This window comes from Somniosus microcephalus, chromosome 3, assembly GCF_052327205.1.
Source record: "Somniosus microcephalus isolate GS21.2 chromosome 3, FLI_Smic_1.0, whole genome shotgun sequence".
NCBI classification, from domain to species: Eukaryota; Metazoa; Chordata; class Chondrichthyes; order Squaliformes; family Somniosidae; genus Somniosus; species Somniosus microcephalus.
The window spans coordinates 30,549,539-30,575,199 of NC_140989.1; the positions used below are offsets into that span (position 1 = coordinate 30,549,539).

Genomic DNA, 25,661 nt, shown 5'->3' on the forward strand with positions numbered 1-25,661 from the left:
TTCTCTACCACAGAAGGCAGTGGAGGCCAATTCATTAAATATATTCAAGAAGGAGTTGGATATTTTTCTTAAGGCTAAAGGGAACAAGGGGTATGCGGAGAAAGCAGGGACCGGGTACTGAATTTGAATGATCAGCCATGATCGCATTGAATGGCAGAGCAGGCTCGAGGGGCCGAATGGCGTACTCCTGCTCCTATCTTCTATGTTTCTATGTTGAAACCTACCTCTTTGATCAAGCTTTTGGCCAACTGTCCTAATATCTCATGTGGCTCGGTCAATCAGTGTCAGAATACGCTCCTGTGAAGTGCCTTTGTAAACGTCAAGTCTGCATTGACAATGGTATCGTGGGACTCCCTGAACTGCACCAGATTGAAGGATTCCTCTAAGGAGTGCTTGCCTGCTTGGAAAAGACCCAGTTTACTGGTGGGTTAACAGATCAGGAAAAGAGCATCAACAGGCATCAACTTCTTCTCCAGTTCATTTCTGCACTTCAAGGACTGAATGCAAACATGCTGCACACTGTGAACTGCCCTCCCTCATGTTCTTGGCCTGCTCTGTTGACCTACTACCACTGCCGAGCATCAGCATATTTTGCCTGCTTGTACTGTTTACAAGTGCGACGTTAGAAGAGGTGTCAGAATACACACATCGGTGATTTCGCCTGGTCAGGCACCAAGTCAGGCATGTCCTTCACAGCTCCTCTGTCACATTACATCCCCTGTTGAAGGATAAACAAAGGCCGGCCTTTGACAGTTAATAAACACACACCAGTGTTTTCTTTTACCATTCCGCAGGGAACTTGCTTGGGTAACATAAAATTCCAGAAGATTTAACCCCTTGTGACAGAATAAGCTGTGGGGTGCAAAGCGCAGATGTGGATGGTTCACTTGGAGTCAGGAACAGACTCTTTACAAAGCCTGCCCCGTGAATGCACTGAATGGGACGTTTAGACGTTGCATCAATTCTTTGACTTTCCTGTCTTCAGATTATATGCCCCCCGCCCCCCAAACACATCATTTCACTGCTGCAAACCCTTATGATCTCACCATTCGTCAATCGTCTGTCTCCGGCAGAGTTCCAGCATTGCTGGCTTCCCACATCCTGGATTACTAACGACCGAGCTTTCTCTGAACACACAGTCATTCCTTCCGTCTTTAAGCCAAAGAGGCAGGGCTCACAGGGGGCAGACGTTTAAAAATTAATCCGCAATCTACATTACTGACACTAAACTTTATACATCCTGTCAAGGAGCAGACCCATCAATAAAAATGATTACATTTACAGGTTTAAAATTCCAAATATGTACTTTCAAGTTGATGCTGGTCCCCTTTGCCCAGGACACCCTTTGCTGTTACAATTCACATGAATGAATGATTGGGAGCAACAAATCTTTTCGCACCAAGAGGTGGCTTTCGGATTTTTTTCTCCTCCAATTTTCTCTCCTCCTCTGTGGAAGACACTGCCGTTCGCTGGGCTTTGGTTCCACAGGCCCCCAGGTGCCCCCTTTGCCTCACCCAAGTGGCCCACTCTTCCCATGAGGGCCTAGGCGGCAGGCTACTTGATCAGAGAAGGCATCATCACAGCCCAGGCCGATCCTGTTCGCACCCGACATCCACGCACACGAGGGTTGGAGATTGGTTATGGCCTGTTTTTGGGGTCCACAGTCGACAGAGTGCTGGCCCCTTACCAGGAAGCCCGAAGCCAGCCCAAGATTGCGCCTCAGGCCCCATTACAATTACCTAGGCCGCGATTTTACCGGCACTGAGAGGGCGGGTTTGGAGGCGGGTCAAGGGTCAAAATCGTTTTGATGGACGGCGGGTTGCGATCCCGCCGTCAACCCGCCTCCAAACAATCTTCCCAAGTGTCGGGTCCCTGATTTGCGCATGGACCCGACACCTAGCGGTGGGAAGAGGATTAAAGCCACTTACCTGCCTGTTAAACAGGTACTTGCCAGTAGTTAACAGGTTCTTTTTCAATTTTGCCGCTTCTGCCTTGGGGTTCCTGACGTCCGGACACCATGCGAGGTAAGTGTGGCGTGTTGTGGGTCTGCTGTAATGTGTCTGCGTTGATGACAGCTGCAGAAGTGGGGTGAAGCATCCAATGGTGCACTGGTGAGTTTCAGAGGTTAGAAAATGTTGGGAAAATCATTTTGAATGTATTTACACTTTTCTGTAGGTTACAAATTTTGAAATCGATGTCTAGTCCCACCTCATTGGGAGAATCTCTCTCACCAGTGACAGATCGCTCTGTAACCTCACCTGCAGCTGCCATCTGTTCTAGCCTATGGAGGGAGTCACTGGAGAGCCTGGGTGCAAGAGCTCACCTTTGCATAGTGATTGTCAGTGTTTGCAGCACCTCAATGCTGTCAAACACTGAGAAATCAGCTGTCAAAGAAAAATTGTGCGTGGTCCCTTTAAGAAAACCGGCAGATGACGCGTCATCAAATGATGTCATCTGACCGGCTTCCTCTTAATTGGCCGGCAAGCCCACAGGGCGGGCTTAACAAGGTCAATCAGCGTTAAATCATGTCCATGGGCCGGATGTAGTTGGGGGCGGGACTGGAAGCCAGAAACCACCTGACCTGCTCGCAACCCGCACCTATTTACAAAATCGAGGCCATAGATTTTACAGCTCAGCAACGGGCCATTCGGCCCATCTGGCCTATGCCGGCGTTTATGCTCCACACGAGTTTCCTCCCGCCCTACTTCATTTAACCCTATCAGCATATCCTTCTATTCCTTTCTCCCTTTATGTTTATCGAGCTTCCCCTTAAATGCGTCTATGCTAGTCACCTCAACCACTCCCTGTGGTAGCGAGTTCCACATTCTTACCACTCTCTGGGTAAAGAAGTTTCTCCTGAATTCCTTACTGAATTTATTGGTGACTATCTTATATTGATGGCCTCTAGTTTACAAGGATGATACCAGAAATGTGAGGGTATACATATCAGGAAAGGATGAACAGGCTGGGTCTATTTCCTCTTGAAAAAAGAAGGCTGAGGGGTGACCTAATAGAGGTCTTTAAAATAATGAAAAATTTTGATAGAGTGGATACAGAGAGAATGTTTCCACTTGTGGGGAAGAGCATAACTAGAGGCCATCAATATAAGATAGTCACCAAGAAATCCAATAGGGAATTCAGAAGAAACTTCTTTACCCAAAGAGTGGTGAGAATGTGGAACTCGCTACCACAGGGAGCGGTTGAAGCATAAAAACATAAGAAATAGGAGCAGGAGTAGGCCATTCGGCCCTTCGAGCCTGCTCCGCCATTCAATGAGATCATGGCTGATCTTCTGCCTCAATTCCATTCACCCGCCATATCGCCATATCCCTTGATGCCCTTACCAGTCAGAAATCTATCGACTTCTGTTTTGAATATACCCAATGACTGAGCCTCCACAGCCCTCTGGGGCAGAGAATTCCAAAGATTCACCACCCTCTGTGTGAAGAGATTTCTTCTCATCTCAGTCCTGAATGACCTACCCTTTATCCTGAGGCTGTGGCCCCTGGTTCTAGACTCCCCAGCCAAGGGAAACATTCTCCCAGCATCCACCCTATCAAGCCCTAAGAACATAAGAACATAAGAAATAGGAGCAGGAGTAGGCCAATCGGCCCCTCGAGCCTGCTCCGCCATTCAATAAGATCATGGCTGACCTGATCCTAACCGCCAATCCACTATCACAGAACCATCTCCTGAATCTAACAGAATTAGACACACGAAATAGGAGCAGGATCAGGCTACACGGTCCCTGGGCCCACTCCGCTACCCACAGGGCCATAACCGATCCGAACCTAGACTCATGTCCAAATTCCTGCCCGCTCCCCGTAACCCTTAATTCCCTTTACTTTTAGGAAACTGTCTATTTCTGTTTTAAATTTATGTAATGATGTAGCTTCTACAGCTTTTTGGGGCAGCATATTCCATGGACCTACCACCCTCTGAGTGAAGTAGTTCCTCCTCATCTCAGTTTTGAAAGAGCAGCCCCTTATTCTAAGACTATGCCCCCTAGTTCTAGTTTCACCCATCATCGGGAACATCCTCCCCGCATCCACCCGATCCAACCCCTTCACAATCTTATATGTTTCAATAAGATCACCTCTCATTCTTCTGAACTCCAATGAGTAGAGTCCCAATCTACTCAACCTCTCCTCATATGTCCATCCCCTCATCCCCGGGATTAACCGAGTGAACCTTCTTTGTACTGACTCGAGAGCAAGTATGTCCTTTCTTAAGTATGGACACCAAAACTGTACGCAGTATTCCAGGTGCGGTCTCACCAATACCTTGTACAACTGAAGCAATACCTCCCTATTTTTATATTCTATCCCCCTAGCAATGAAAGCCAACATTCCATTGGCCTTCTTAATCACTTGCTGCACCTGCATACTAACCTTTTGAGTTTCGTGCACCAGGACCCCCAGATCCCTTTGTACTACAGTGCTTTCCAGTTTCTTGCCATTAAGATAATAACTTGCTCTACGATTTTTCCTGCCAAAGTGCATAACCTCACACTTTCCAGTATTGTATTCCATCTGCCAAATCTCTGCCCACTTACTTAGCCTGTCTATGTCCCCTTGCAGGTTTTTTATGTCCTCCTCACTCACTACTTTCCCTCCCATCTTAGTATCATCTGCAAACTTTGATATGTTACACTCGTTCCCCTCCTCCAAATCGTTAATATAGATTGTAAAGAGTTGGGGACCCAGCACTGACCCCTGCGGAACACCACTAGTTACTGATTGCCAGTCTGAGAATGAACCATTTATCCCAACTCTCTGCCTTCTGTTAGATAGCCCTGTAATAATTTTGTATGCTTCAATGAGATCCCCTCTCATTCTTCTGAATTCAAGAGAATACAGGCTTAGTTTACTCAATCTCTTCTCATACGACAGTCCCGCCATCCCAGGAATCAATCGCGTGAACCTTTGTTGCACTCCCTCTATGGCAAGTATATCCTTCCTTAGGTATGGAGACCAAAATTGTACACAGTACTCCAGTTGTGGCCTCACCAAGGCCCTATATAATTGGAGTAAGACTTCTTTACTCCTGTACTCAAATCCTCTTGTAATGAAGGCCAGCATACCATTTGCCTTCCTAATGGCTTGCTGCACCTGCACATTCACTTTCAGTGACTCATGTACAAGGACACCCAGGTCGCTTTGAGCATCTGCATTCTCCAATCTTTCACCATTTAGGAAATACTCTGCCTTTCTGTTTTTTCTACCAAAGTGGATAACTTCACATTTATCCACATTATAATCCATCAGCCATGTTCTTGCCCACTCACTGAGCCTGTCGAGATCCCCTTGAAGCCTCTTCCAATCCTCTTCGCAACTGCCACTGCCACCTAGCTTTGTGTCATCAGCAAATTTGGAAATGTTACATTTAGTCCCCTCATCCAAATCATTGATATAGATTGTGAATAGCTGGGGCCCAAGCACCGATCCTTGCGGTACCCCACTAATCACAGCCTGCCATCCTGAAAAAGACCCGTTTATCCCTACTCTTTGTTTTCTGTCTGTTAAGTATAGATGCATTAAAGGGGAGGCTAGATAAGCATATGAGGGAGAAGGGAATAGAGGGTTACGCTGATAGATTTAGATGAGGAAAGACGGGAGGAGGCTCGTGTGGAGCATAAACGCCGGCATGGACTGGTTGGGCCGAATGGCCTGTTTCTGTGCCGTATATCCGATGTAATTCGATGTAGTTTTGTATTCCCCCCACAAGTGGAAAGATCTTCTCTACGTCTATCCTATGAAACCCTTTCATAATCTTAAAGGCCTCCAGCAGGTCACCCCTCAGCCTTCTCTTTTCTAGAGAAAAGAGCCTCAGTCTGTTCAGTCTTTCCTGATAGTTATAACCTCACAGTTCTGGTATCATCCTTGGAAATCTCGTTTGCACCTCCTCCGGTGCCTCTATATCCTTTATTTAGATGAGCTGCGGGCATCCATCACGCCTCCAGAGGTATCTCGATGATCTGAAGCAGGTGAAGCTGCCCTCATATAGGTCCCGAAAGTGGGGGGGTGAAAGAGGACAAGGGGAGGGGGGGCTGATCGTGGTTCGGCAGTGCCCCTCGGGAATGCTGTGGAGCCGGGAGAGGCACTCCTGCTCCTCCTGGCTCCACATCAACCTTAAAAAAAAATAAAGGGCTTAACATGACACCAGATGGTGCCTTTACTAACTTAGCTGGCTTTCCTTTAAATGCATCCCCTTCAGGGGTGTTATGTTACTAACTTTTAACACAGGGTTTTAATAATGCAGCGTTGTCCAATACATTAGCCAACAGGCACATATGGCTAGTTGGGAATCCAAATGTGGCTAAATGCATTAGTTGATAAAATATGTGTAATAGTAACCGTTGTTGAGCATGTGATCTCAGTGCTCATATTTGCATGGGGTATGCAGTTGTACTTTGTGCGTTTCTAAGTAAAACACCACAGAAAAAGCAGGGTGTGCGAGTGTTTTTTGACCATTGTGTGTGCTTTACTTCCTTATCATCGGTGCATGTGGTTAAAACAGTGGCTAGTCAGCAATATCTATTGGACAACACTGGAATAATGGGCTCAAGGTAACTGAAATGTCCTTTTAGGTTAAGGAGTAATTCTACTGTTCCCTTCTCTCTCATCCCTGCTCTAAATTTTTTCCCCGTTTTTGTCTCCTCACTGAGGTGACTCGTACCTGGGTTAGAGTTTAACAGTGTACAGGCAACACTCCGGTAACTCCTCCATCTGACCACGCTTGGCTCCGCACAAAGACCTTTGCGATGCATTCTCCTGCTGGTGTCTCGTGCTCATCAGGGTAAGGAACATTAGTGCTGAAGAATGAAATCATTTTCCATCTTTGGACGTAAGTGACAGGATCCCACAACACGGCCCCAGAAATGTGCGTTAACCCCAACTTAAGAATAGCACAGTGTGAATCTTCCCATTTCCCACACGCGCTATTCTCGCGGTCTCTCTCTGAATTGTGGACAGTCTTGTGCTGTGAGCTCATTCCCCCGTAGGAGCCTGCCTCAAACTTACTTCACTCCGAACACTTATAGTCGGGTATTTTCATTCGTTTAGCGGCTACAGGACAGAATCCTCACCCACCTCCCCCACCTAGTCCATCGGTTTGTAAGCGGTCTCCCTAGAGACAGTAAAGTGTTTCTTAATTGGTTCCTAGAATATAAAACCTATTCCGCTAAACAAATCTCCGCATGTAACTTGGGGAAAGCAGCCCTTGACTTTTCTCTCTTCTCTCTTAGGCAGTCCCTCGGAACCGAGGATGACTTGCTTCCACATTAAAAATGAGTTTGCAGGTGACTGATGAGTTCCAGGTCCCGAACTTCATTTTAAAGGGTGAAAGATGCCTGTGCGTGAATTCTTTTAACGTGGGGTGGCCGTTGCACACCAGCCACCACACGGGCTTGAAAGAGCAAGGTCTTGGTCCAATGGCAAGGGGATCCAAGACGATTGGAGACCAGGCTCTGCTACAACAGCCTACCACACACACACAAACATACTCCTACTGTTCTCCTCCCTCCTTCCCGCAGGTCCTCTCTGCCTGGGTTTTGGTACTCCCGACCTCGCTGTTGGCCCGTGCCGCACCTTCCCTGGGCCCCGACCCGGCTGCTGGTCCACGCTGCGCCACTCCTGGGCCTTGACCTCGCTGCTGGGCTCGTCCTCGCTCCTGGGTCCCGGCCCTTCAGCACATATCTGGAGAGCTGACAGGAGAGAGGCATCGCAGCTGAGCGCAATCCTGCCCTCGTCACTTCGCAGCAGCAGTCAGTGGTTCATGATGAGGAATGAAAATGATGGGTCATGTTGCTTTTGCCTGGCACAGAGACACTGAAGCTAACCATACCGTACCCTCAACTGTTCTAGCTGAGACCTACCTCAGCGCAGACCAGCAACTTTTACTGTCCAGCTCTATGGGACGCGGCTTTTAACAGCAAAGGCAGAAAAATGTAAAGTAGAATCCGGATATAGTGATCAATTTGAGAAACGCCACAAAGGATCACTGTATCTGACTGAGCACAGGGTAACAAAGGTCAGCATTCTGCAATCTGCCAGGTCACCATTCATACAACTGACATCGAGCTGTTGAGGGGCAAGTCATCTTTACATCCACTAGCCCCAGAATTCCTTGGTGGTTCCGCTGGCCTCCCACTGTAACTCCAGCAGGAGACTGGCGGGATCCCCTGCGAAATGGCGGACACCCAGCTGTGCCAGGTCCCTGCCCTTTCCTGGACCTTCCCGGCTACCCGGTAAAAGGGCAGAGCCTCCGTCGTAGCCCTTACGAGGCACATTGGCGGCCAGGGAGTAAAGCTGAGGGGCGGGGATTCCCTGCGCCAGGAGTTCCTCCACCAACATCACCAAAACAGATTACCTGGCCATTACCTTGCATTACTGTTGGTGGGATCTAGCTGTGCACAAACGGTGGCTGCTGCGCTTCCTACTTGCACCAAAATCCAGGTTGATGCTTCCAGTGCGGTGTTGAGGGAGCGCTGCACTGGCGGAGGTGCTGTCTTTCAGATGAGACCTTAAACCGAGGCCCCCGTCGGCTCTCTCGGGTGGAGGTAAAAGATTTCGAAGCAGAGCAGGGGCGTTCTCCCCGGTGCCCTTGGGGACCAATATTTAACCCTCAATTAACATCACTAAAAAATACAGATTACCTGGTCATTATCACATTGCTGTTTGTGGGATTGCGCTGTGCACCATAAGTGGCTGCCATGTTTCTTACATTACAACACTGCTTCACCATTGGCTGTAAAGGGCTTTGGAACGTCCTGAGGTGGTGAAAGGCGCTATATAAATGCAAGTTCTTTCTTTCTTCCTATTAAAGTAGACAGATTTTAGAGGCAATCAGATGGGTTTCTAAAGAGAAGAAATTAAGGAATATGAGGAGAAACTGGGTAGGTGGGAATCACCCAGGAAGAAGAGACACTGTTGGGCCTAATGACCTTTTCCCTTTTCTAAAAATTCTTATCTGCTTATGTTCTTGTGCAGAAGTTGGTCCACAATATAATCATTTACTGGTTCACAAAGAGGCACCATTTTAATGAAAAAGTACTTAGCATACCATTGAACAGGGAAGATTCATTTTCTTTCGTGGCGACATCTCTTGCACATGGTTGCATTTCAAATGTAATTTGTTATTTTTAATCACAAACCATGAAAGATGTGCTTGCCGTTTATTCATGAACACACTGCTCCTTAACACTCGACATGCATCTCGCTCTCTGTGCTGCAGTTAATGAGTCATCCTCAGACTCTTTCTTTTCCCATTAAAGCAGGGGTTGCCCAGAGTTCTGCGCTTTCTCTCTCTTCCCCCCTCCGTTCCTTCTCCGTATCCATGATCGTCTCCACTCATCAGCCAGCCCATTCCACTCATTTGCTGGTGCTCCCACTCTGAAAACAAATCAGCCAGTCGTACATCTCATTGCTTTGCACAGGACACTGCAGTGTGCAAAGTGGTTGCCGCATTCATCTATCTTGCAACAGTGACTGCACTTAAACAGTAACTTGTTGGATGCGATGCGCTTTGGGACATTGCACAATATAGTAAGGAAATAGATAAATACAAGTTCTTTCTTCCTTCAGATCACATAGCTTTGGTGCTCTCTCCCTCAAGCCCTCTCGCAGTGCAATGACTGTCCCACTAAATCTTGGTCTGCGCCCTACCCTTCAATGAGGCAATGAAAATTCTCCTGGGGGAAAAATTGAGTCGCGCCCGCTAACTTCGCTGGGAGCGCTCCCACGGCTGAAATTGAATGATAGTGCCCCAAGAGGGAAGTGGGGCGCTACTGGAAGCGCCCCGCCGCCATCTTGGGGCGTGGTGAGGGAATATCGTGGCGCTACGTGCCACGGTACTGCAGGCCTCCCTCCCCTTTTTAAGGGGGAGGAGCCTGGCGCAGCGCGTCCCAGCGCCCAGCTGGGCCACCAGGGATCGGCGTGCCGGCAAAAGAGCCCGGCACTCAAGAGAAGTGCTGGGCTCACGGAGCGCAGCCGGCACTCTGCGGTGGGGCTGCAGAGGAAGCCGGGGACGGCAACGAGGGCAGGTGCGGGCAGGCGGCCAGCAACAAAAATGGCCGCCCGGCACCTCACCTTTAATTAGCGCCGCCCCGGCCGCAGGTAGGCTCCCCTGACCTCGTCGGACATAGCGTCCGGCGGTAAGTCAGGGGACGCCACCGAAGATGGCGGCTGGGGCGCGAGCGGGGCGCTAACGGTTACCGCCGCCGCTAACCTCCCGCTGAATTTCGCGGGAGGCATTGGTAGCGCTGCGCCTGGGCGCTAGCTGCTTTGCACAAATCAGCCGAATTTTTCTCCCCTACTCTTTAGTTTCTTCTCTCATAAGTCTAAGCAACCTCAGAACTGTGGATTTCCTTATTGCCCTCAGTCTTGCCCTCCTTCTATAGGCTCCAGTTTTTGAAACCTAAATTTGGCATTACCTAATCGCTGCTTCCTGATTTACCTCACCTCCACTTGTATACACATTTCAACCTTGGCGGTGTCCTGTGCTATGGGCCTTGACCCTTCACCTCGGCTTCTCAATTTATAAAAGGGAGAACATTTCCTGGTGCACAAAGTATTTACAGACATTTTGACAGGCAAAGCCTCCAGACACAGACAAGATTTCAGCTGACCCAAGGCTGTTATTATTAAAACACTGCCGTAACCATTATAGCCAAAGGCATTCTCCACATTTCTCCAGATTGAGAGGGACTGTGCGTGCCCCATGTTGAAGGCCACGTATATGAAGAGGAGTCTGAAGGGCAACGCAGTATCTTTTGTTGAAAACTTTTGCTGCTACGTGACCAGGCGAGTGTCGGGGCCTTCACTGGTTATTTTCAGAAACATCCCCTGCAGTGCACAACACAGCCGGAGACGGCACATCCCATCAGTCATTTCAGACGTGCCCTGTCTTCTATTTCTAAGTGCTTCTGCGAATCAAGGAGCGCACAAGACTCCCTTACTGGGCAGAACATCACTCTATTTTGCAGCGCTCTTAATTGTAGGACCACCAGAGCGGCCCATAGGAGTAAGGAAGGAAGTGACTTTACACCCAAAGGATGAGGGGGTATAAATTTGTGTAAATTGCTGGTGCAAAATGGGGAACAGCGAGCGAACCGGCAGTCCGTTGTGCACTCAGTGACTTAAGAAAACTACTAGGCACTTGGTTTAAGCGTTAAACAAAGCTTTAATCAACTGTTTTACAACATGGAGGTCTAGTTGTGTCCTTCACTAGTTCCTGTTAAGAATGTCCTGCACAAGCTGGGCCCGTGCCTGAGTATTTATACTCTCCCTGGACAGCGTCACCCGTAGGCCGCTCAGTGTTATTTCATAAGTCTTTCTTTCATGAATGACTGATTCATGTCACTCGGCACAAAAGAAAAGCGGGCGGAGTGGAAAAACGGGCTGCCGACTCACTATCGCCCATTTTGAACTATCCCCCAAGACAAGTTTATACCCCCTGAAATGAAAGGTAATAATCTGGAATAAATGACCAGGAAAGGCCATTGAAGCCAACTGTATAAGTGGCTTCAAGAGATGAGCGCACGTGTTTCTTAGATCGAGGAACGACCAGAGAGAAGATCTCCTCTGGTCGCTATGCATTCGTTACCTGGCAATCACAGTGGGAGGGCTGTCACGAGACATCGTTCAGAACAAATTTATGGGTTTGCTGGAAATAATGAACAAAGGGCGTCAAAGGGTAAGGTAACACTTGGCGGAGTTGTTGGGCCCAAATGATCTGCTCCTAAAAATTAATTTCTGAAAATGTTTTGAGTGACATTTATGATCAGCTGGAGGGAGAAGATTTAAACGGACAGAGCTGTGTTTGTTTTCTAAGTGGGAGATGCTTCAAAAGTGGTCACATTTTCAACCAAAAAATGAACGACGGCCAATATGTGCACTAATCTAACTTTCCCCTTGTCCTGGCAAACATACGTCCCTCAGTGGGTAGCACTCTCGCCTCTGAGTCAGAAGGTTGTGGGTTCAAGACCCACTCCAGGGACTTAAACACAAAAATCTAGGGCTGACACTCCAGTGCTGCACTGTCGGAGGTGCCGCCTTTCGGATGAGACGTTAAACCAAGGCCACGACTGCTCTCTCAGATGGACATAAAAGATCCCGTGGGCACTATTTAAAAGAAGAGCAGGGGGAGTTAGCCCCGGTGTCCTGGGCCAATATTTATCCCTCAATAAACATCACAAAAAAACAGATTATCTGGTCATTATCACATTGCTGTTTGTGGGAGCTTGCTGTGCATAGGTTGGCTGCCATGTTTCCTACGTTACAACAGTGACAGCACTTTATTGGCTGTAAAGCACTCTGGGACGTCCTGAGGTCGTGAAAGGTGCTTTCAACCAACACCACAAAAAACAGATGAACTGGTCATTCATCACATTTGCTGTTTTGGGACCTAGCTGTGTGCAAACTGGCCACCACATTCAACTACACACCAACAGTGACTACACTTCAAAAAAGCCATTCATGGCCTGTGAAGTGCTTTGGGATGTCTCGAGGATTTGAAAGTGCTGTATAAATCCAACTTCTTCCTTCCATTGCTCCCCCCACACTGCAAACTCTCCAGCTGGGCAAAAAATTTCAAACAGCACTTTTTGGATTTTTCTTGTTTTACAGAACTTGGTTCGCGGTGGAGAATAGTCCTTAAGCTCCATGCCTGGTGTGTGGCCTCTCCATCTTGGTGCTCTGGCACTGAACTGGCAGCACACTGGCGTATATATAAACCAAGAGTTGTTTCACTGGCTCCACGGTGCACCCAGTCACCATGACAATAACAATATTCTGCAGATTAATTGGTCAACTATGCCTTTGGATATCAATGGAACTGCAACATTAAACAGGCCAAAAAAAAAAAGCTAGGTACATCAATTAAAAATAAAACCCAAAGAAAATGTAGATAGGTGACTGAGATTCTTTGAGAATGACAATGAAAAGGCAGAAATGGAAGACTAAAGTATTGCTGCAAAACACCGATGGAAATAGTGCCAGGTATTCATGTTAGAGTTGCAAGGGAGGAAGAATTTTAATCCTTCTGACCTTGTTCCTGGTTTCTCCTCCTCTCCTGAAGAAGCTACTTTATGCTGGGCTTGAGTATTTCGGGTGTTGCTAGCACTCTAGTACTTCACCCAATGTCCGCTCAACATGCAAGGGCTCAGGCAGCGGTAAGCTATTCTCCCTTGAGCGGCCGATACTGTCCACACCTGATGTAAAGCATGTGCACCTCCATCGGTGGGGGGGCGGGGCTCATTCTGTACTGACTGGCGAGAAGCTAATTGTTTTAGCCCCTCGGGATCACTGAGGTCAACTGTAGCACTGCACCTAGCGGCGATCAGCTTACTCAGACCAGATCACCAGCTAACACAGGACCGCCCATAAGGCTAGTCGACCAGCTGGGCACATCAAAACAGCGTCGATGGATCTGCACACGATGGCTCTGGCTAGCATGCTTCATCTTCGTGCTGGAATATTAAGCACACTCAATCCTAACTGAATAGAACAAATTCTATAGAAGTGAACAAGAACTGGCTTGATAAGTAAACGTGCACTAGCAAAGAGGCGTCATCGTAAAGCATAAAAGCTGTTAAGAGAAGTAAGAGAGGAAATAGCAGAGGCTCTGACCATCATTTTCCAATCCTCTCTGGCTACAGGTGTGGTGCCGGAGGACTGGAGGAAAAAGGGAGAAAGGGATAGACCGAGTAATTACAGGCCAGTCAGCCTGACCTCGGTGGTGGGAAAATTATTGGAAAAAATTCTAAGGGACAGGATAAATTTTCATTTAGAAAGACACGGATTAATCAGGGAGTCAGTATGGATTTGTTAAGGGAAGGTCGTGTCTGATGAACTTGATTGACTTTTTTGAGGAGGTAATAAGGAGGGTCGATGAGGGTAGTGTGTTTGATGTAGTCTATATGGATTTTAGCAAGGCTTTTGATAAGGTCCCACATGGCAGATTGGTCACGAACGTAAAAGCCCATGGGATCCAAGGCAAAGTGGCAAGTTATTGGCTCAGAGGCAGGAAACAAAGGGTAACGGTCGAAGGGTGTTCTTGTGACTGGAAGGTTGTTTCCAGTGAGGTTCCACAGGGCTCAGTACTGGATCCTTTGCTTTTTGTGTCATATATCAATGATTTGGACTTGAATGTAGGGAGTATGATTAAGAAGTTTGCAGATGATACAAAAGTTGGCCGTGTGGTTGATAATGAAGAAGGGGGGACTAACAAGGCAAGGGAATACACAATGAATGGTAAGACCCTAGGCAAGACGGAGGGTCAGAGGGATCTGGGTGTGCAAGTACACAGATCCCTGAAGGCGGCGGAACAGGTGGGTAAGGTGGTAAAAAAGGCATATGGGATACTTGCCTTCATTAGCCGAGGCATTGAATATAAGAGCAAGGAGGTTATGATGGAGCTGTATAAAACACTGGTTAGGCCACAGCTGGAATACTGTGTGCAGTTCTGGTCGCCACACTACAGGAAGGATGTGATCGCTTTGGAGAGGGTGCAGAGGAGATTCACTAGGATGTTACCAGGGCTGGAGCGCTTCAGCTATGAAGCAAGACTGGGCAGATTGGGTTTGTTTTCCTTGGAGCAGAGGAGGCTGAGGGGGGACATGATTGAGGTGTACAAAATTATGAGGGGCATAGATAGGATGGATACTAAGGAGCTTTTTCCCTTAGTAGAAGGGTCAATAACAAGGGGGCATAGATTCAAGGTAAAGGGCGGGAGGTTTAGAGGGGATTTGAGAGAGAACTTTTTCACCCAGAGGGTGGTTGGAGTCTGGAACTCACTGCCTGAAAGGGTTGTGGAGGCAGGAACCCTCACAACATTTAAGAAGCATTTGGATGAGCACTTGAAATGCCATAGCATACAAGGCTACGGACCAAATGCTGGAATATGGGATTAGATTAGACAGGGCTTGATGGCCGGCGCGGACACGATGGGCCGAAGGGCCTCTATCCGTGCTGTATAACTCTATGACTCTATGACTAAGGCGGCTGCAGACTGCAGGAAGATATCAATGGACCGGTCAGGTGGGTAGAACAGTGGCAAATGGAATTCAATCTGGAGAAGTGTGAGGTAATACATTTGGGGAGGGCTACCGAGGAAATACTAAATGGTAGGACACTGAGAAGTGCAGTAGAGGGACCTTGGAGTACATGTCCACAGGTCCCTGAAGGTAGCAGGGCAGGTAGATAAGGTGGTTAAGAAGGCATACGGGATGCTTGCCTCTTTTAGCCGAGGCATAGAATATAAGAGCAGGGAGGTTATGCTTGAACTGTATAAAACACTAGTTAGGCCGCACCTAGAGTACTGCGTGCAGTTCTGGTCACCACATTACAGGAAGGATGTGATTGCACTAGAGGGGGTGCAGAGGAGATTTACGAGGATGCTGCCTGGGCTGGGGAATTTTAGCTATGAGGAAAGATTGGATAGGCTGGGGTTGTTTTCTTTGGAACAGAGAAGGCTGAGGAGAGACCTAATTGAGGTGTATAAAATTATGAGGGGAGTAGATAGAGTGGACAGGAAGGACCTATTTCCCTTAGCAGAAGAGTCAATAACCAGTGGGCATAGATTTAAAGTAATTGGTAGGAGGTTTAGAGGGGATTTGAGGAGAATTTTTTTCACCCAGAGGATGGTCGGGGTCTGGAACTCACTGCGTGAAAGGGTGGTAGAGGCAGAAACCCTCACCACATTTAAAAAGTATTTGGATATGCACTTGAAGTGCCGTAACCTACAGGGCTATGGACCAAGTGCTGGAAAGTGGGATTAGGCTTGATAGCTCTTTGTCGGCTGGCACAGACACGATGGGTCGAATGGCCTCCTTCTTTGTTGTAAATTTCTATGATTCTATGACTCTATGAAGCCTTGCCACAGATTGAAGGCTCCAGCGAGGGTCCAAAGCAGTTGGCCCGGAAAACCTACTGCTTGCACACAGTAGCTTGTGATGGTTATAATTTACAGCCAACAATGTAGAAGTTCAGGTTGGGGATCATGCACTAGAATTACAGCACTGTGCCTTGGAGAGGTAAAGCTGGTGGGTGAGAGGGTGGGGGGTCAGGGGAGTAAATCACTCAGTATTCATGTTAAAACCCTGCCTGTCAGCAGGTGCATGGATATCACCGGCCCAGATGTCTTAAATACACACTGTACGTTCCGACAGTTGTGCCAGCTGGTAACGTCAGTACTGCTGTAGTTCTGACCAAAGGGCACGTTATTTATGGCACTTACTGGGACATGGGTTGAAGGAAATGCTGCAGTTCGGGTTTTGACTGTTATGCATCTTCTGAAAATCCTCAACTACTAGAGTTTTTTCAAGCCTGCGACTCGGAATGGAATGCAAGAGGCCGTGGGAGAAGAGTTTCTCTGATTACTATTTGTGCTGAATACAATACCTCTTGGGCATCCCCGATTTCCATTGCTCAACCATTGGCGGCCGTGCCTTCAGCCGCCTAGGTCCTAAGCTCTGGAATTCCCTCCCTAAACCTCTCCACCTCGCAACCTCTCTCTCCTCCTTTAAGACACTCCGTAAAACCTACTGTAATGTATTATCACATGGTTTGTCACATGGTGACAAACTTCGGCACATTTTTGGATCATGCGTTGCGAGATAAGTTTGTATGTGGACTGGTGGATGAGCGCACACAATACAAATTACTGAACACTCCGAACCTAACGTTTGACATAGCATGCAAAATCTATGGAGATGGTGTCTCCATAAGAATGCTAGGGAGCTCCGTCCAACTCAAGTGACTAGTGCAGCTGAGGTCTACAGTCACAAAGCCACCGCCAAAACTAAAGTTGTGAGATCAAGTCAAAAGCATGCCGGTGAATTGTTATCGCTGTAATGGAAATCACTCACCACAGTCCTGCCAATACAGAAATGCGAAGTGTTTTCACTGCCAGAAGCCAGGCCATATTTCAACAGCTTGCAGAGCTAGATCGAAAGCAGGAAGTAAGAAGCATTCTAGTGGTAATGCAAAGCAGCGACAACAAAAGGCAGGAATTCACAATATTGAAGCGAACACAGCTGATATTGAAGAACTAGGCATCTTCAGTATCTATGCCACTAGCGGCAACGCCAGCAGTCATGAGAAAGACTTCCGCACAAAACTTTTGATAAAAGACCAATATCTATCATGAGAGTAAGTTTAATCAAATACTACTTACAAAGAGTATCGTAGAGTTAAAAACCCACTCCGGAGAAATCCTAGAGACATGTGGACAAATGAAAGTTCAGCATAATGGCCAGTCAGTAAAGCTGCCTATTATTGTAGCGAGCTACAACAGGTCAACCCTCATGGGCAAAGACTGGTTGAGAAAGCTGAAACTAAATTGGAAAAACATCTTCAGTGTAGATGCTTCAAAGAAGCGACTCGACACAATGCTGAACAAGTGTAAAAGCATGTTCACAGACAGTTATGAGGGCATCACTGGGTATGACATGCATATCCGCAACGAGTACAAAATTGGTCATCTTCCAAAATTCGATAGACTCTGGAACAGTTCCCATGGATTGGAGGGTAGCTAATGTAACCCCACTATTCAAAAAAGGTGGTAGAGAGAAAACGGGAAATTATAGACCGGTAAGCCTGACATCGGTAGTGGGGAAAATGCTAGAGTCCATTATAAAAGATGTAATAGCAGAGCACTTGGAAAACAGTGACAGGATCGGACAAAGTCAACATGGATTTACAAAAGGTAAATCGTGCTTGACTAATCTACTGGAATTTATTGAGGATGTAACTGGTAGATTAGATAAGGGAGAACCAGTGGATGTGGTGTATTTAGACTTTCAGAAGGCTTTCGATAAGGTCCCACATAAGAGATTAGCGTGTACAGTTAAAGCACATGGGATTGGGGGTAAGGTACTGACTTGGATGGAGAACTGGTTGGCAGACAGGAAGCAAAGAGTTGGAATAAACAGCTCTTTTTCCGAGTGGCAGGCAGTGACTAGTGGGGTACCGCAGGGATCGGTGCTAGGACCCCAGCTATTCACAATATATAGTCATGATCTAGACGAGGGAACTAGATGTAATATCTCCAAGTTTGCAGACGACACAAAGCTGGGTGGGCGTGTGTGCTGTGAGGAGGATGCCGAGAAACTCCAGGATGATTTGGACAGGTTGGGTGATTGGGCAGAAGCATGGCAGATGCAGTATAATGTGGATAAATGCGAGGTTATCCACTTTGGTGGCAAAAACAGGAAGGCAGATTATTATCTGAACGGCAACAGATTGGGAGAAGGGGAAGTGCAACGAGACCTGGGTGTCCTTGTGCACCAGTCACTGAAGGTAAGCATGCAGGTGCAGCAGGCGGTTAAGAAGGCAAATGGTATGTTGGCCTTCATAGCGAGAGGATTCAAGTACAGGAGCAAGGATGTCTTGCTGCAGTTGTACAGGGCCTTGGTGAGACCACACCTTGAGTATTGTGTGCAGTTTTGGTCACCTTATCTGAGGAAGGATGTTCTTGCCATGGAGGGAGTGCAGCGAAGATTCACCAGACTGATACCTGGGATGGCAGGAATGACGTATGAGGAGAGATTGGGTCGATTGAGCTTATATTTGCTGGAGTTTAGAAGAATGAGAGGGGATCTCATTGAAACTTATAACATTCTGACAGGACTAGACAGACTAGATGCAGGAAGGATGTTCCCAATGGCGGGGGAGTTCAGAACCAGGGGTCACAGTCTAAAGATAAGGGGTAAGCCATTTAGGACTGAGATGAGGAGGAATTTCTTCACCCAGAGAGTGGTGAACCTGTGGAATTCTCTACCACAAAAGGCAGTTGACGCCAATTCATTAAATATATTCAAGAAGGAGTTAGATATATTTCTTAAGGCTAAAGGGATCAAGGGATATGGGGAGAAAGCAGGGACCGGGTACTGAATTTGGATGATCAGCCATGATCTCATTAAATGGCAGAGCAGGCTCGAGGGGCCGAATGGCCTACTCCTGCTCCTATCTTCTATGTTTCTACAACACGAAGCCGGTCTATTGTAAGGCAAGGCCGGTCCTCTATGTTTTGAAAAGTCAGGTGGAGGAAGAGCTAGCGAAGCTGAGAGAGAACAGAGTGCTAGTAAAAGCTGACAAAAGTGAATGGGCTACCCTGATTGTGGCAATGCCCAAAGCAGACAAAACTGTACACTTGTGCAGTGACTACAAAGTTACTATCAACCAAGCGGTTGACGATGAGCAGTACCCGTTACCTACATCACAAGATTTGTATGCAGCACTCTCTGGGTCAAAGGTTTTCTCCAAGCTTGACCTGTCGCACGCTTACGCTCAGCTGAATATTGACAAAGAGTCAACAGTATCTCACTAACAACACACACGAGGGACTGTACTCATACACCAAGCTGCCCTATGGTGTAAAGTCCTCCCCCAAAATCTTCCAGGCTGCGATGGATAAGATTCTGCAAGGAGTTCCAAATTGCTTATGCAATCAAGACGATGTGCTGATCGCAACAAGCAGCGAGGAAGAAAATCTAGAAGTGTCAGATTTAGTGCTTCAAAGGTTGAATTCCCACAATGTAAAATTGAAAAGGAGCAAATGTGCTTTTGTGCAGCCTGAGGTTGTGTACCTTGGTCTGAAAGTTGATGCAAATGGCTTGCAACCAGTTAAGGAAAAGGTAGATGCTGTCATCAATGCTCCAAAGCCACAGAACGTGTCTGAGTTAAGATCTTTCCTTGGATTGGTCCAGTACTACGCACGTTTCTTACCCGAGTTAGCGACCATGTTAGCTCCATTGTACGAGCTCCTTAAGAAGGATGTCCAGTGGAAGTGGGCAAAAGCACAACAGGAAGCTTAAGACGCTTGTAAGAGAAGTCTCTCTAGTGATGCTCTACTTGTGCACTACGACACAGAGTGTGAGCTTAAGTTAGCGTGTGATGCTTCCAGTCATGGTGTGGGAACTGTAATAAGCCACGTAATGGATGACAGCCAAGAGAAACCAATCACGTTCGCATCGCGAACCCTCACAAAGAGCGAAAGAAACTACGCGCAAATTGAAAAGGAAGCACTCGCCATAGTGTTTGGAATCAAGAAATTTCAACAGTTCCTGATCGGCAGAAAGTTTACCATAATAACCGATCACAAACCGCTCCTAGCAATATTTGGGCCTAAACCTGCCATCCCTGCAATGGCCGCATCAAGAATGCAACGTTGGGCAGTGTTGTTATCACAATATGACTACACAATTGAATATCGCACTTCAAAGCAAAACGCAATCGCAGATGCCTTGTCCAGGTTGCCACATGAGGACTCATGTGTTGGGAGCGAGGGTGAGATTTTCACCCTAGGTGCAGTTGACAAAGACTTTCCCGTGAATGCAACTGAGATTGCAGATGAGACTCAAAAGGACTCGGTACCGAAAAGAGTGTATGAATACACCTTGAATGGATGGACTGATCAGTGTCTGGGCACAGAATTCAAACCATTTCATACCGTCATACTGAATTGTCTTGCGAGCAAGGTTGTATCAAGTGGGGAAACAGAGTGGTGGTACCTACTTGGAGTTTGGAACCAGAACAAAACAGCCCGGAAATTGGTTCAACACCAAAACCTTCTGTAAGGGGATCAGGAAGGCTCCGCAAACCTGTTAATAAACTGGATTTGTAGTGCATTTTAAAGAAAGGTGGGACCATAGTGTTGTTGTATTTGAGAGGGGAATATGTGCATTTTTTTTTAAGGGGGAAAGCAGTGTCATGTATTATCACATGGTTTGTCACATGGTTTAGTATGAACATGCTCAGTTCGCTCTGGCCTAGCAAAGCAAGCTCATGAACGAGCAACTGGTGTCTCTGTCCTTCATTTGTTCTACCCACAGATATTACACCTATGTCTTTGACCAAGCTTTCGGTCACCTGTCCTAACATCTCATGTGGCTCGGCGTCAAACCTTGTCCGAGAACGCTGAAGGCACGGCCACCAATGGTGTGGCGAAGGCAGTGGGGCGGTGGGCGATGGAAGTAACAGCAGGACATTGGTGCAGAAGACAGCAGAAAAGGAACTGAGAAATGGCCCGTGGGACACGGTACTGTAGTGGGATTAGGAAGCATGAGATTATTTGGAGCTGAGCCTGAAAGAAACAGAAATATAGAAGATAGGAGCAGGAGTAGGCCATTCGGCCCCTCGAGCCTGCTCCGCCATTTAATGAGATCATGGCTGATCATCCAAATTCAGTACCCTGTCCCTGCCTTCTCCCCATATCCCTTGATCCCTTTAGCCTCAAGAAATATATCCAACTCCTTCTTGAATATATTTAATGAACTGGCTTCAACTGCCCTGTGTGGCAGAGAATTCCACAGATTCACCACTCTCTGAGTGAAGAAATTCCTCCTCATCTCAGTCCTAAATGGCTTACCCCTTATCCTTAGACTGTGACCCCCTGGTTCTGGACTCCCCCGCCATCCCTGGACGATGAACAAGGGGAAAGAAATAAGGAGGAAAACATTTGCTTATGGCTTGCAAATCCTCTCATCAGAAATTAATTTATCATTTTCCAACATGCTGGCTGACATCCCTTTCCTTAATGAGTACAAAACAACACATCAAATTAAATTAGATTTACTGGGCAAGAAATTCAGCATGCATTATAAACATATACCCTGTTGCAAGTGTTAATATTTATTTCTAGATAATTATAATCTATCAACTGTAAATTTGCAAGTGCTGAAAGGTTAAGCGATTTTTGAATAAGCACAAAAACATGACCATTAGGGTTTAATTTCACACTCGAAGTCAGCTTTTTTTTCCCAGTTACAGTCACTAATCCTGCGCACATCAAGTGCACCAGGTCCGGACCGACTGCCAACTGGAACATTAGTGGGAAAGAATCTCGGAATTCACACTGCTGAATCAGCAGAACACGGCTTGCAGTTTCCCTCGCAGAAATGATACAGAAATTAGCATTAGGTTCTGGGCTGAACTTTGGCCAACTGTCCCGTGGAGATCATCTGCCTATAACCAGGCGTGCAGATTCGGCGGTAACGGTTTTGCATTCTAATTTCTCGAGTCCATTTTTATTATAAAGCGCTGGTTCGGCCACAACTGGAGTATTGCGTCCAGTTCTGGTCACCACGCTTTCGGAAAGGATGTGAAGGCCCTTGAGAGGGTGCAGGGGAGATTTACCAGAATGGTTCCGGGGAATGGGGATCTTAGCTACAAGGACAGGTTGGAGAAGCTGGATTTGTTTTCATTAGAGCAAAGGAGGTTGAGGGGTGATTTGATAGAGGTGCAAAAGATTAGGACAGGTTTGGATAGGTTAGACGGGGAAAGGCTGTTCCCACTAGTTGGTGGTACAAGGACTAGGGGACACAGATTTAAGGTTTTGGGCAAGAGATACAGGGGGGACGTGAGGAAAAACTTTTTTACGCAGCGAGTGGTGAGGACCTGGAACTCGCTGCTGACAGAAGTGGTGGAAGCGGACATACTCAATGTTTTCAAGGGGAGACTGGATAGGCACTTGAGGGAAATAAACTTGCAGGGCTACGGGGATAGAGCCGGGGTAATGGGACTGACTGGATTGCTCCACAGAGAGCCGGCATGGACTCGATGGGCCGAATGGCCTCCTTTTGTGCCGTTATGACTCTATGGGGAAAAAATTCGGTTGCTTTGCGCCTCCCGCTAACGCCCTAAGAGGGCGCTAACGGGGCGCCAAGCAAATAGCGCTGGTGCACGGCGCCGCCAACGCCTCCCGCGAAATTCAGTGGGAGGTTAGCGGCGGCAGTAACCGTTAGCGCCTTGCGGCGCTGTGCCGTCGGCGATGACGTCATTGCCGTGCGCAGCGCCCTGGCCGCGATCTTTGGCAGTGCCCCCTGACCTACCGCTGGACGCTATTTCCGACGGGGTCAGGGGGGCCTACCTGCGGTCGGGGCGGCGCAAATTAAAGGCGAGGTGCTGGGCGGCCATTTTTGCTGCTGGCCTCCTGCCCGCACCTGTTGCTGTCCCCGTCCTCTTGACCAGCTCCCCCATGGAGTGCCAGCTGCGCTTCATGAGCCCGACACTCCTCTTGACTCCCGGGCTCTTTTGCCGGCACTCCGATCCCTGGTGGCCCTGCTGGGCCCCAGGTCGCGCTGCGCAAGGCCCCTCCCCTTTAAGAAGGGGAGGAAGGCCTGCAGTACCGCGGCGTGACATGTCACACTAAAAGTAGCGCCCCGGCAAAGTTTGCGCCCCAAAGGGGGCGCGACTCAATTTTTCCCCCTATGACTCTACAAGGCGATCTGCGATTTTGACCTGTTATTTTGGGGACTGCACTCGGCTGTAGTCAGGGCCGCTGGTTTATTGGTGACCTGGGATGGCAGGAATGACGTATGAGGAGAGATTGGGTCAATTAGGCTGATATTTGCTAGAGTTTAGAAGAATGAGAGGGGATCTCATTGAAACTTATAAAATTCTAACAGGACTAGACAGACTAGATGCTGGAAGGATGTTCCCGATGGCGGGGGAGTCCAGAACCAGGGGTCACAATCTAAGGATAAGGGGTAAGCCATTTAGGACAGAGATGAGGAGGAATTTCTTCACCCAGAGAGTGGGGAACCTGTGGAATTCTCTACCACAGAAGGCAGTTGAGGTCAATTCATTAAATATATTCAAGAAGGAGTTAGATATATTTCTTGAGGCTAAAGGGATCAAGGGATATGGGGAGAAAGCAGGGACAGGGTACTGAATTTGGATGATCAGCCATGATCTCATTAAATGGCAGAGCAGGCTCGAGGGGCCGAATGGCCTACTCCTGCTCCTATCTTCTATGTTTCTATGGATGTGTGAAATTCCATTCTCAGTTCTGAGATTTTCGCTGGTGATTCGGGAATCACTTCTACCTCCTCCATCCATTTTTTCCTGTGAATCACTTCTTTTCTTGAAAACAACAAGTCTTGACCATGAGTAAGCCTGAGGTTCTTGGTTTATTCACTCAGCCCCCCCCCGCCATCGCCCCCCCCACCCCCCACAGCTTGAAACATCCTGCATCACTGAGGGTGTGGGGGTGGGTGGGTGACGTTGGGATGTTATGACAGGCCCGTTACTGCTAGTGAGGCCTGTAAACATTCACCATCAGTGTGGGCCGTGGCCACCTGTGAGTGTGTTTTGGTCCATGTGAGAGACTGACAACTGGAACATGTCACCTCCCTGGATGTTTGATTGATTCCACGCTACCTCCCAGACACGGATAACTCAAAACAAACCCTCCCGACACAGACTGCGTACCAGCTAGGCCTCACCTGTCGAGCGACCTTGAAACGCATCGCGAGGTGAATTAGCCCGCTCCTGCTACAAACTCTAAACAAGGGAGGTGTCATCTCTTCCAGAAACAGATACGAGATTTAGTGTAAGGGGATTCAGGACAGACAGCGGGCTGCAAGGGTGTGGCGTGCATCAGCAGAGTTAGTGACTGAAGCAGAGACCATGTCAGAATTTAAGAATAGGTTTTAAATAGCTGGTTGAAGGACAAGGGGAGTAAAGGGATATGGGAACAGGACGACTGCGGTGAGGAGGATGAACACCAACACAGGGCGTCAAACAGCCTGTTGCTGCGCTGAAATTTCTATCTGACGTTAATGAGTGTAACCAGTCTCTAGGGTAAAAGAAAGACTCGCATTTATATATCAGCTTTCATGACCTCGGGAAGTCCCAAAGAGTTTTACAGCTAATGAAGAACATTTTGAAGTGTAGTCACTGTTGCGACGTAGCTAATTTGCACACAGCAAGCTCCCACAAACAGCAATGTGATAATGACCAGGTAATCTGTTTTAGTGATGTTGGTTGAGGGATAAACATTGGCCCCAGGATACCGGGGATAACTCCCCAGCTCTTCTTCGAAATAGTGCCACGGGATCTTTTATGTCCACCCGAGAGGGCAGAACGGGACCTCGGTTTAATGTCCCCTCTGAAAGACGACAGTGCAGTGCTCCCTCTGTACTGCCAGCCTAGATTTTGATCCACCAAGTCTCTGGCGTGGGTCTTGAACCCCCGACCCGCTGACTCAGAGGTGAGAGCACTACCCGCTGAGCCACGGCTGACACTGGTCCCGGAATAGCTCGGGCCCTGACTACCCAGTTGGGACCAGCACGGTGGCATAGTGGTTAGCACTGTTTCATAGTGGTTAGCACTGTTGCCTCACAGCGCCAGGGACCCGGGTTCAAATCCGGCCTCGGGTGACTGTCTGTGTGGAGTTTGCACATTCTCCCCGTGTTTGCGTGGGTTTCCTCCGGGTGCTCCGGTTTCCTCCCACAGTCCAAAGATGTGCGGGTTAGGTTGATTGGCCATGATAAAAATTGGCCCTTAGTGTTAGGGGGGATTAAATATGTGGGGTTACGGGGATAGGGCTTGGGTGGGATGGCTGTCGGTGTAGGGACCGGGTGCTAGGGTTTGGATGATCAGCCATGATCTCGTTGAATGGCGGAGCAGGCTCGAAGGGCCGAATGGCCTACTCCTGCTCCTAGTTTCTATGTTTCTATTTGCACCATTTCTGGGTATACTGTTTAAACAATGGCGAGGCCCTTTGGTCAGTTAGCCATGCCTAAGTCTCGGAGTGCAATATCTCGGCTACTGTGGAGATAGAAGACGTGCCGCAGCACTCCAACTCACTGACTTTTTGGTTCATTCTGCCCGTGCTCATGAGGACATTAAATTATGCTGTCAGCACATTCCGCCTCG

The 25,661-nt window shown here is 47.9% G+C and overlaps 1 protein-coding gene across 2 annotated transcripts in view; it reads right to left on the reverse strand.

Annotated features, from left to right (window-relative positions):
- smyd3 (SET and MYND domain containing 3) overlaps window positions 1–25,661 on the reverse strand; it is a 1,021,495-nt gene that overhangs the window by 126,626 nt on the left and 869,208 nt on the right. Inside the window, exon 9 of one of the 2 annotated variants that reach the window (XM_085979790.1) lies at window positions 16,868–16,942. The exons of the other annotated variant lie outside the window; for it this stretch is intronic. Coding sequence (XP_085835916.1) covers window positions 16,868–16,942 — 75 coding nt within the window. The remainder of the gene's footprint in view (window positions 1–16,867; window positions 16,943–25,661) is intronic. 2 annotated transcript variants of the gene reach the window in all.